This window comes from Sylvia atricapilla, chromosome 18 (genome assembly GCF_009819655.1).
Source record: "Sylvia atricapilla isolate bSylAtr1 chromosome 18, bSylAtr1.pri, whole genome shotgun sequence".
In the NCBI taxonomy this organism is placed as follows: Eukaryota; Metazoa; Chordata; class Aves; order Passeriformes; family Sylviidae; genus Sylvia; species Sylvia atricapilla.
Window position 1 is genome coordinate 1,570,197 of NC_089157.1, and position 12,729 is coordinate 1,582,925.

The window sequence follows — 12,729 nt, forward strand, 5'->3', positions numbered from 1 at the left end:
CTACCTCACAAAACTGTTCCTAATATTTTTAGCTCTGGCATAAAAAAAAAAAATTATCATATTTATTCCTATAGACTGCATGAGAGAAGATGAAGAGTGGCTGACCGAAGCAATCATGTACAATCTTTGCAAATAAATAAACTAAAAAAACTTTCCAAAGAAAGAGCAATTGTTCAGTGAGATGATTATGAATTACACAAGAGACATTTACAGCCATGGGTTTCTGAGCCTCCTGCCTCAAATCCAGCAAAGTGTTTCAATGTGCTTAAGTCTCTCTGTCCTCAGGACAGCACACAGCAGCTTACATTGTTGAGGACAGCTGGTTGTTGAAGACAATGGGACTTACATGCGTGGTCAAAGTTAAGCATATGCTCAAGAGCTTTTCTGAATAGGGCAGGATTGCTGAATTCAAGGATCTCATTGCTCCTATAATGGTGTAAATCAAGAGCAACTTCAGGGAGATTGTTCTGATGTAAAACATGCTCAGAATAAGGCATGTGGTGGGCATCTCAGTACGATTCGGAAGAGGAAAATATACACCACACTCACAGCTAGGAGACCTAAGGGTTTTGGGAGTCCACCATAATAAAAAACAACTAATATAACACAGGCACTTGTGTTTCCACCTGCATTTACCTTAACTGTCATCTCAGTCAGGAAGATGACTGTAAAGATGTAGTTGGAGAGTGTTAGGAAAATCCGTTCCTATGAAAAAGAAAATGAGAGACACTATTTTATGGCCTGCTCTGTGCAGCTGTGCATCCCCCCGTGCATATTTGGGTGCTTGAAAACTGCTCTCCCGATTCTGTGCTGAAACAAGCCTTGGACTGTTTGCTTGCAAAGAGGAAAAGATCCAAATATTTAAGATAACAACACCCTGTGGTTCAGCCCTGCCGGTGCCCGGCTCTGTGTCAGCACCATGGACAGGGACAGCCGCCAGCGCCTTACCTCCAACGCCTCCCATTTGCCTCCAAATCCTCCCCAATTTCCCCCAAATCACCCTCCCACCACACACAGCGGAAACAGGGAGATGTGCCCTCCTTGAAACGTGCTTGACAAATCTCTACCTGCCTTTCACCTGCAGGCATCACTGGATTGTGTAAATATCACTGAGCTCCCAATTCTCCTAGAAATTAAGTCAGTATTAGAGTGACAGAGCTGTGAGGCAGCAGGACCCGTGGGATGCTGAAGCGCAGCTGGCATGAGTTGTCACAGCTCCAGCGAAGCCAGCAAAGCTCTGAGGCTTCATGCCAGCTGAGACCTGCCCCCAAAAGGTCGATTCTGCTCCCCAAAGCCACGGGCTACACCTGGCGTGAAGCCCAACAGCCTCATTTCCCAGTCCCCTGAACTATCCACCAGACCATGTCCTCCTCAGTGCCATCACTCAGCAAGAGCAGCTAGTGATTACAGATGAGCCCATGGACTGGTTCCCTATCTACAGCTAGCAGAAACCTTTCTTTTTAATGACGATTATTAAATAAATTACACTTTTCCCTAATCCCTAGACAGCTTCTGATTCCCTGCACTGAGAAATGGACAACAGAAGGCAGAGGCTGGAGGAATGATGATGCATGTGCACGTATGTATGAGCACATATATTGGCCCCAGTCCTGCTTTTAACAATTTTGGATTTATTTCTGCCTCTCCCTACAGAGCAGTCCCATAATAGATGTAGATCTCTCACTCAAAATGAGATGCAATTTAAACAAGATAAAACACCTTGGCAACTCTCTCGCCTGCCAGATCATGATTTACTGGAAGTGACTCAGGAACCACAAAATAGCTTGTTTCCATACAGGGTCCATAATTAATTAGGTCCTAGACCTGTACTGTGATTGCATGGGCTGTGATAGGAAACATCTCCATTGTTAGCTGACTGCCACACAAAAGGCTGCTGTGGGGGGCAGGCACTGGGCAGGAGGGAGGAGATAGGGACCTGCTTGTGCAGCTGGAGATAAAACACCAGTAGCATGGAGGTGAGACTGAGGATATTGCATTCCTGCCTGGCAAGCATGTGGCTATTTGGAAGGATAATCTCCCCGGCCCATGTGGTGCACTCTGCAGTGGGGAGTGCATGCTGGCTCCCAACAGTGGGCCCTGTTCAGATAAGCCAGCTGAAACTGGGACAGGAGAGAGAACTCACTTGAAGCAGTTAGAAAATCCACAGCTCAGGGAAGCAAAGAACAATTATTTTAAACAACTCAACCTGGACTAACTTTCTCGGTTTCCAGATGAGAGCTCCATCTGCACAGGCAGGGCTCATGCACTCCTCCTGCATCCCCTGCCCCACTGCTCAGCATTCCCCTTCTCTGCAGCTCCCAGGCCATGGTCCAGCTCCCTTGTTATAACCTAATTGTGATGAACTTCACACCAATCTCTCTCCATTCCTCATAGCACTCTCCCAATGCCGAGGGACACCATAGCTCCTCCTCTCCTGTAAGAAATACTGGGTTTGTGTGCTACAGCTCTTTGCTGTGGGCTCCTCCAGCTCACATTGTTATCCATTTCCCTTCTCTGTTCACCTGCAGCTCCTTTTGGAGCCAGTCTTGGGGAGTGGTAACTCTCAGAGGAAATATCAAGGGGCTCAAAGGAAGCATTTAGAGTTTTAAGGGAGGTTCTCAGGGTGCCCCTTTTGGGGATAAGCAGGGTGATCTCCTGCTACATCAGCTGGCAGGGAGCCCTGCTCCCTTCTTGTAGCTGTGAGCTGGTGCATGACTGCATGGGAACTGAAAAAAAAAAAAAAAGGATTTAGGGAAAGGACTGCTGGGCAAACTGTTACCGTAAGAAAGACTACCAGGAAATGCTTAAAATAGGGAGAGAGCAGCCTAGACTCCAGTTTTAAGGTCTTACATTGAAAATCCACAAAAATGAACAGCCTGACACGCCTACATCAACAAAACAGGATTCTATATGATTGTGATATGAGCAATCTTGGGCGATAAATCAGCCAGAGCCCAGCACATTTCAGCCCAAATCTATGCTAAACGAAAGAGCAATAGAATGATTCTACCCCTCTGATTGCTGGACGCTGGTGCTGGAGGGTCTAGTTTGAGGAATCCTTACACAGAGTATTAGAACAAAGAGGTTCCAAGAACTGGCATTGCCGTGCCTGCATCAATTCAGTTTTTCTGGTGTCACAACAAAGCTGATGCACAAAGGGGAGAGAAGAGTATGAAATGAACAGTTTCCCCATTCCATTCGCACCACACATACTTGCCTGTGGGGAACAGATGGGAGAAGCGAACATTGTGTTGAGAGAGGAAAAGTGTTTGAAGGTTTCTCAGGGAAGGAAACTGAGACAGATGTCATGCTATGTCATGTGTTAAAACCTTGATCGTGCTTCCAAAAATGAGATATTGGATATATCGCAGGCCACGATCTGTGCTCTTGTGCTTTGAAAGGAGACTGGGGAGGGGCCAGGAGAGTTGCTACACCTAATTCAAAGGATACTCAGGGGGTGTTGGCACCTTCCCATTTTAAAAGAGAAAGAAAACAAGACTGAGTGCAAAGCAGTGGGGTCTAAGCCACAGGTGCTTGCTCCATGAGGAGCACAGGAAAACCTCAGAAACTCACAGCGCTGTGAGGCTCAATTTTGGGTCGTTCCATGGCAATGGTAATGCAGTTCAGGAAAATGATCACCAAGACGACATGATCAAACATCTTGTGAGTGATGATTTTATTGCACATCAGACGGAATCTGTCGAGAGAGGAAAAAAAAAAAAAAAAGAGTAGACACAGACTAGCTATTAATGCTCATCTGGCTGGGGAGACACACAGCAGCTCAACTCATAGCAGGGGAATTGAGCACTGCTTGCAAAGCAGATGAGCTCCAATCTCCCAATCCCCTCCCTGGCAGAGCTGCACACTGAGGGCAGATTGGGTTATGAACAGAAAGGGATCTGAGCTACAGACCTGAGCCACAAATTTCAAGCCCTGGGAATGTTCACAGGGGGCTCTGCTCACTTGGAACGGGGCAGCTGCTTCCATGACTCAGACACACAGCCAGGTTTGGATCTGCCCCCCTACCTGGTTCCTGGTGCTCAGGTTTAGCTTAAATAAAGGGAGGAACACTCCCAGTGAGCCCATAAGGGTTGAGCACACACGAAACAAAGGGACAGAAGCTATTTATTGTGACAGATGGCTGTACACTGACTCAGGATTTATAATACCGTATTACATTTCCCAAAGTCTGTTTCTGAAAATCTCTCTAATCTTTGGTATGAATGAACCTGAACGTTGTCCAGAGCCCTCAGCTCCAACACGGGAAACCCTCGGGTGCGTGCCCAGAGGAACGCATCAAACAGCACACAGCTCAGCTGGCCCCACATGGCCAGGCCCTGGGGAGGGCAGAGCTGGGGCCTTGGAGAAAGGAGAGGCTGTTCTCTGAGAGAAAGGGAAGGGGAGGACAGAGAAGTTCAGTTGAGAGGCAGGCTGAGGAGGCCAGGGAGTCCTTTGCTGTGTTTTAAGTGTGTGGCGGGGCCAATGCAGATTTTTCTGCTTGATGCTGCACCTCTCCCCCTTGCTCCAAGCTCATCACACTCCACCAAGTGAAAAACTTGCAGAGCACTGGCATCACTGCCAAAGGAAATGAGGAACCTGATGAAGCTGCAGTCGTGCCCTGGGCTATGGGTCTTGACTAGACACCCCTGTGCTCTCTGCAGCCAGCAACTGTTTGCTATTCAACCCTGCTGTCATGCTGGGCAGGGGAAGGGCTGAGAGTTTTGTGGACATGCAGAGACCCATCTGGGATAAACCATCCATCCCACCACACCATCCCTGCCTTACCTGGAGTGAGGGGCAAAGATGTAGATGGACCAGGAGTCCCTCTCTTTGCAGCAGGTGGGGAGCCGTGCCCGTACCCACGCCTTCATGCGGTCCTTTTTGCTCTGGAGGGAAAAATGTACAGAGCAGGAGGAAAACACAGAACTGTTAAAACAACAACCCCCCAAAACTTCCACGTGAAGGACTTGGTGCAGCTTTTCACTAAAAACTTATCTTCAAGTGCTCAGTGAGGCTGAAATTCAATGATGTCCCTAAACAAGACCCTGCTGGGCAGGGGAAGGAGCTCTGACAGCCAGATGAGGGCTGTGCCAGCCCTGTGAGCTCACAGAACTTGGTCTTGCTTCCTTCTCTGCATGGTAACTGCATCTGGTACAGAGTTGTCAAAGAGGACAAACATGATAAATAAACCCCTTGCCCAAAGGCATGATAACCCACTCAGTCCCTCCAAATACTCATCAGGTGCTTGCCTGAAACTTCTAAGGTATTTTGGGGAATTTTTGTGGGGTATTTTTGTTTGGTTTTTTTAAAACCATAAGAATGGTTTTAAAACAATAAGAATACTTATGTCAGAGGTTATAAAGGGAGCAGAGGGAGGGATTCCTGCTCCTTGCTGGGCCAAGCCTTGTGTCCACGCACCACTGGAAAGTTGAAGAAATCATTTGAGGCCCAAGTTTTGGTCCAGGAACACAACAGTGATCATCTGCTTCTCATTCAGCATGAACAGATTAGCTGGGAGATTATAAAGCCAGAAGGGAACACCATGCAGCCTGACCTGCATGAACATGGGCCATCCAATTCCTGCAAATTAATTCCTACTTGAAACCACAGCACATCCTCAGCCATGCATACTTATGTTATAGACTGTCTCCAAGGTCATTTCAGGTCAGGAGGGCAGACTGCAAAAGCCTGAGCCAACTAGTCAACCAAAGACATAAAAAATTGATGCTGAGGGGATGCCTCATCCTGGCTGCTACAACTTCTGACTTAAGTTTATCACCTTCTCATCCACAGATGTCCAAAGGAAAATCAAGGTCTTCAATCTTACTGGCAAAGCAGTGCACCCTGTGCATGGACAATGATTAAAAGCCAGGCCAACATCTTGCTCACCACACTAGGGCTTCCCCAGCCCTTCCCCATCAAAGCACAGACTGGTGTGTGCACTGTCACCAGAGTGCTTTGCAGATAAATAATAACTAATCCTTGCTCTTTCATAAGCCTTATTTCTCTGCTACCATCTGGGTTTCGATGGTCAGACTGGAAATATGACCACGTGAGGTGTTTGAAGCTTCTAGAGATTTCAGGGCCTTGAGGACACAGAGGGGTGTGAAGGACAGCACAGGAACCATCCTCACACCCCAGGAGCACCTGTTCTCCAGGACTAAGGCACTTCTATTTATTTCATCTTGGAAACAGGGAGGAAGGATTCACTCTGAGGCAAACTGTTAGCACCTGAAGGACTCTGGACTGTAAAAAAGAGATTTGTTAGGATAATTGAGCGGAGTGGAGGAAGTGCTTTCTCTTCCTACAGACACTCAGCCTGGGATCTCATTAGTGATGGGGAGTAATTGGTGTAGTGCCTGTTTTAATGAAAGCCCTTGGTGACAACCTGAACCTTTCAGAAAGTGAAAACTACCTTGGGCAAGTAAGAAGAAAAGTTGGAATAACAAAAAGAAAAGTTAGAGCTTTCTACCCTGCTCCTTTAGCCATCCCTCCTTCCCTCAACTTCTACACACACAGACCATGCACTGCACACTGCACACCAGTGGGGTTTTGGTTGTCTTGGATGTTCTCACATCCCTTTTCCAGCTTCAGGCAAAGGAGTCAGAACTGCTCTCTTCTCTCTAAACTGTATTTAATAGAGCATGGATCCTTGGGGTTGTGTTATCCCTTCAAGCAGCCTGGTTAGTCTAATTATCCATGGATTTAACAAAGGTAAATAAATGGATGAAAATCGGGTGTCTGCTCAAAGCTGTGGTGAGAGCAGTGATTGCTACCCTAGCCTCTGGACATGGAGTAATAGCTACGACTCAGTCCAGTTCATTTTGTGAGCTGGAAGGTTTCCAGAAGTATCTATTATTCAGAGCAGTTCTGGTATTTATCAGGGGGATTTGTAGTGAATGGTAATGCGTCAGCAGCACAGAATACTTCTTTATATTCCTTTTGTCTAATTTTAATGCCAAAGATATTTTGGAGTTTGGCTAATTGTGGCAGCTTGCAGTTAGTGAGCTAAATCAGATAACAGAGGCAAAAAATGATCTTCCATCATGTCTCTCTATTCAGTGAGTTACAGTACAGGTGAGCACCAGGGCTCACCTGGGGCTGCAGCCCGGCTGCCCTAAGCAAGGCAAAGTACATCCCCAGAAACCTAAACTCAGAGAAACTACTCCATATTTCCACACGTGGAACAGTACAGCTCAGTTAATTTGAGCCAATGGTAAGGTATTTATGAAATAAACCCCAAGTGTTTCCAGCCTCAGCCCCATCCAAGGCTTTCCCAGTGAGGTCCGGGCAGGCTCCAAGTGCTGACAATGGCACTGATTGCTGCTCAAGCCTGCATTATGTTCAAAGTGAGATGTCAATTATGTGGCTTAAATCACGTCTATTTGTTCATAAACCACACCTGGACAGGATGAATAAAGATGTGAGGGGAGAAGAAAACTAATCTTTAATTCAGTTGCCAATGACTTGGACAAAATCTCCCCATCCAAACCCCTCGCCAGAGGCAGCAGGAGCCAGGATGTGGGAAGATGCTGGGTGTTAACAAGCAGAAGTGGGAATGGAGCCCCTCAATCCCACAGCAATGAGAGCTGCTGATAAATAGCTGCTTTTTAAATTATTATTATTATTAGGAATTTCAGATATTAATGCACTTCTGAGGATGAAGGCAGTTGGCAATAAAAGATGACTGATGCACTCCTCAGAGTAAGGCTTAGATTTATAAAAGATTTATTATAAGGATAGGGGAACTGCTGAAAAATGCTGTGTGAGTGGCAGAGAACCTCCAGGCAAGCTGGAAGCTGCACAGAGGTGCTCAGGACCTGATTATTTAATTTTAACATGCAACAGAGACAGGCTGAGAGGGTTTGTGAATGGCTGGACCATATACCACAGAGAGAAAGGAACTGCAAATATACTCAAAGGGAAAGGAACTGCAATAGGAAAATGCAGTGAGGTTTTGGGGAGGAGGGAACACACTGGTTGCATAATCAGTATTCCCTCACTTTCTGCTGTGAGCACTGAACAATTTGGGTAGAAAGTGCCCAAAAGCATCTAAAATCCAGCAGCTGGAAACAACAAAGACCTGGCAGCAGATCCCTGATCCCGGTCATGGCCATGTGAACCCAGGAAAGTTGTGGCTCACTCACTCTGTGAGAGACTCCTTGTCTGCAGTGATGCAATAAAGAATAGATTTCAGCCCCCTGGTTTCCTAGTTCTGGGGAGAGAAGCTGTCAGAGGCCTGATTCTGGCCCCTTGGAGGGATGGAAATTCAGGATAAACTCATTGAAGGCAGCAGAGCTGCACTAATAGAAGGGTAGCCTGGGAAATCCAGATGAAGCCTTTGCTCTTCCTTTAATTTCTGCCTAGAGACAATCAAATTCAGGCAGCAAGGAGGAATGCAAAGCTTTGATGCAGAAGGGCATATTTAGGATTACTTTGATCTGAGTAATAGTCAAGTTCTTCTCTTCTTTTGTTGATGGGGAGTTTTGTATTTCATTTTTTTCCATTTAAAATGCAATTCTTTTTTCCTCCCAACCTTGTCAAGGCTGATTTAGGAGCCAAGTTTCCCCCCAAACGTCAGGAGTGAAGCCCTGCAACCTGAGGGCTCATTTTGCTAATCTAAGCAGTATTTTCTTATCCATCTGGTTTAGTGATTTGCAGTAAAGACATATTTCAGAGCATGGGAAAAGGCACCAGCCAGCTGAAGGTATCCCACTTGTGGCTATCCCATGGGCTGGGACACAATTTATTTCCACTATTCTGTCAATTCTTCCCCTTGGCATTTGCTTCTGACCATTCCATGGGAGAGTATTGAGGTGATGACACCCTCCACAGCCAGACCTCAGTACACAGAGGATGATGTTTGGTTTATGCTAAAAGGAGATGATAAAAATCAAAAATTTTATTCAACAGTTCATCGTCAGCACTGGCTGGGAGAGGAGGGACACATCTCATCACACCATGCTCAGTAGAAGGGGGACTTCTGGCTTTTGATCCTGGGGAGGAAAATGGAATGGACTGGTGGGTTGATTGGACCAGGTGAGCTGGAAAAGTAGCAAATGTTGGAGTGTGAGAAAAAAAAATCCCCAGCCAGCAACAAAGAGAATGGTCTCCTCAACACTTCTAATAGTGGGGATTTTCTTTCCAAAAATAATTACTACTCCTTTTCTTAAAAATTCAATTTATTTTATGGAAGTAAAAAGGCAGGTTAAGACAATGAGTAAAAATCCCAGGCTGAGGATTCCATGCTGGAGATGTAATGTGATAATGGATTTTTGCAAAGGCAGTTCACAGCTGAGTGCATTCTGCCAGCTCTAACTCTCCTTCTCCTCCTGTAAGGAGCAGAGGAGTCTGGAGTCAACATTGCCTTTTCACAGAATCACAGAATGTTTAGGTTGGAAGAGACCTTCAAGATCATCGAGTCCAACCCATGCCCTAACACCTTAACTCGATCATGGCACCAAGGGCCACATCCAGTCTATTTTTAAACACATCCAGGGATGGTGACTCCACCACCTCCCTGGGCAGACCATTCCAGTACTTTATTATTCTTTCAGTGAAAATTTTTTCCTAACATCCAACCAATATTTCCCTTGACACAGCCTGAGACTGTGTCCTCTTGTTCTGTCAGTGCTGCCTGGAGAAGAGGACTAACCCTCAGCTATCTACAGCCACCCTTCAGGGAGTTGTAGAGAGTGGTAAGGTCACCTCTGAGCCTCCTTTCCTCCAGGCTGAACAACCCCAGTTCCCTCAGTTGTTCCTCATAGGGCTTGTGTTCCAAGCCCCTCACCAGCCTCGCTGCCTCCTCTGGATGTGCTCAAGTGTCTCAACATCCTTCCTAAACTGAGACACCCAGAACTGGACACAGCACTCGAGGTGTGGCCTGAGCAGTGCTGAGTCCAGGGGAAGGATGACCCCCCTGCTCCTGCTGGCCACACCATTCCTGATCCATTGGTGCCACTGGCCCTCTTGGCCACCTGGGCACACCCTGGCTCATGTTCAGAACCCCCAGGTCCCTTTCCTCCTGGGCACTGCCCAGCCTCACTGTCCCCAGCCTAGAGCACTGCAGGGGGTTATTGTGGCCAAAGTGCAGGACTGGACACTTGGACTCATTAAACTTCATCTTGTAAGACTCTGCCCATCCATCCAACCATTCCAGATCTCTCTGCAGAGCCATCCTACCTTCCACCAGATTGACACATGCTCCCAGCTCAGTGTCTGCAGATTTACTAATGAAAGACTCGATACCCTCATCCATGGCATCAATAAAAATACTGAACAGAGCTGGCCCCAGCACAGAGCCCTGAGGGACACCACTGGTGACTGTCCCCAGCTGGATGCAGCACCATTCCCCACCACTCCCTGGGCCCAGCCGTGCAGCCAGTTCCTAACCCAGCACACAGTGCTCCTGTCCAAGCCCCGGGCTGCAGCTTATCCAGGAGTGTGCTCTGGGAGTGTCCAAAGCCTTGCTGAAGTCCAAACAGACAACGCCCACAGCCCTTCCTGCATCCAGCAGGTGGGTCACCTGGTCATAAAAGGAGATCAGGTTGGTCAAACATGACCTACCCCTCCTAAACCCGTGCTGGCTGGGCCTGAGACCCTGGCCCTCCTGTAGGTGCTGTGTTCCCTCCCTTATCCAATAGAGAGCAAAGGTTGGCCTTTCCTTTTATCATTAATATAAATTTTGCATCCCTTCACATGATCTCAATTCCATTTTCATTCAATAAACTCAGTGAAAAAGAGTAAAATCATGTCCATAATCTGCAGCTTTCCTGTTCTCAGAACAGCCCCTGCTACCATCACATTTCTCTACCCAAACCCCATCTGTTCTGCCAAGAGAAACAGTTGCCCCTGGGATGACACATCAGACCATCACACTTTTAAATCTGGGAACAAGGTATAATCAAACAAAGAGAACCTGGGAAGAGCAGAAAACACTCCAAAACTGGCCCTAATGCACACGTGACAGCCGGAACTGCGACACCCTCGTGCCCAGCTCAAGCCCCACTCTGCCAGTCATGCAGACAACTTTGGGAAATCAGCCAGAGCCCGTTTTTTCCCCTTTAAAATACAAACATCCATGTGAAACAAGGACCAGGAACCCTCATCCCTTCCCAAAAGACCTGCAGTCTTTTCAGCTTATATTTCCTAAATGACACTTTTCAGGCCTGTGAAAGAGACACTTATCAGTGAAATGCCTCTTCAGATGGAAATTAATGCAGAGCCTCTGAAATTACCACCATCTCCATGGGACTAATGCTGCCATGGGAATGGGGGACCAAGCCATGGTCTTCCTTCGCCTGTAGAAGTTTTCTGCTGCCGGTGTGGGGGGCAGAAAACTGGCTAATAGTTGGAAAGCAGGGAGACTTACTTGTTTTGCTTTAAAAAAAAACAAAAAAAACCCAACAAAGGAAACAACCAAACAAACAAACAAAAAAACCCCCAAAAACCAAACCAGTAAAGCATGTATTTCCAATAGCCTTCATTCTGTATGATTTAGTGGAACCTGCATGATTTACTTTTGCCCTGACATCTCCATCATGAGCCATCTGATACTGCACTGTAATACTTACTTGGATACCAATCCCATCTCTGAGAGCATCCACTGCCTAGAGACCTTCTGGGTGACTCTGGTCTGGTGGTGATGGTGAGACCTAATCCCTTTTGCACCCACTTGTACACTCCTGAGATGGTGACAAGCTTTGTTTTGACAAGTCATAAAGCCCAAAATGCACACATGGCACTTCCTTACCATGTTGCCTTCATCATCGCCATCATCACCATCCTGGTGGGGCTCGTCCAGGTGGAGCTGGTGCAGCAGCAGACCCGGAGAGGTCCTCCCATTGCAGTCCTGGTGCTCGGAGACAGATGTCCTGGTGCTGTGCATGCTGCTGGTCCGGTACAGGGAAGGCACCTGCAGAGTATCCTGGAGGTCAAAGGACCCTTTTGTTTCCAGCGACTCCATGCGCTGAGGCAAAGAGCCATTGAAGCTGCCGGCCCGGCTGGAGCGCTCCTCATCCGAGCTGTCGCCTTCCTCGGAGCTCTCCTTGCCCTCCCCGGACAGCAGCGACCTGCGCTCGCTGCTCTGCCCCCGCCGCTTGAGGCTGGGGGCCCGGCCGATGCTGTTCCAGCTGGAGCGGCGGCTGTTCCACGAGCTGCTGGCACGCCAGGGGCTGTGCGGGGAGCTGCGGGCGCTGGGCTGTGACAAGGACAGGGACAGGGAGCGCATCAGCCCCGTGCCACCCGCCCCGGGCCGGCTGGATGGACGGACAGCCCCGGGGGCGCACTGAACACCCGCAGGGGGAGATGATGCCAGTACCGGGGACTTGAGCTCGTAGGTGGCCACGGGCTCCGCGGACACGCCGCTGGCCCGGCGCGACTCGCAGCCCGGCGCCGCGTCCCCGAACACGGCGCTCTTGGGCATGGGCATGGGAGTGGCGGCCGTGTGGATGATGAGCGGCGGCGTCAGGCTCTTCTTCAGCTCCGGGTGGTCGCTCAGGGCCATCACTGGAAGATACAAGCGGGTTTTTAGGTGTCACGTCTCCAAGGGGGACACTTACAGGCTGCTTGTGGGCAGGCAAAGCTGCTGCGCAGGGAGGGCTCTGCTCTGAGCATCAGGGAGACGTGGAGGATTCCACATCTTCAGGAGAGTTGGGTCGTTCAGCTCAGCAGAGGGGTGTCAAACAGGAAAGGGATCGAGGTGTTAGTGGTAGAGGAGAGCACACCTAA

The 12,729-nt window shown here is 48.3% G+C and overlaps 1 protein-coding gene across 3 annotated transcripts in view; it reads right to left on the minus strand.

Annotated features, from left to right (window-relative positions):
- The window catches only part of CACNA1G (calcium voltage-gated channel subunit alpha1 G), a 143,004-nt gene that overhangs the window by 41,596 nt on the left and 88,679 nt on the right, over positions 1-12,729 (minus strand). For 2 of the 3 annotated variants that reach the window (XM_066331922.1, XM_066331923.1), the window contains 5 exons: positions 12,320-12,507; positions 11,753-12,199; positions 4,786-4,886; positions 3,574-3,697; positions 637-705 (listed from right to left, as the gene is read on the minus strand). In XM_066331922.1, coding sequence (XP_066188019.1) covers positions 637-705; positions 3,574-3,697; positions 4,786-4,886; positions 11,753-12,199; positions 12,320-12,507 — 929 coding nt within the window. Of the gene's footprint in view, positions 1-636; positions 706-3,573; positions 3,698-4,785; positions 4,887-11,752; positions 12,508-12,729 lie in introns of all 3 variants that reach the window. The other variant, XM_066331921.1, reaches the window with a different exon arrangement.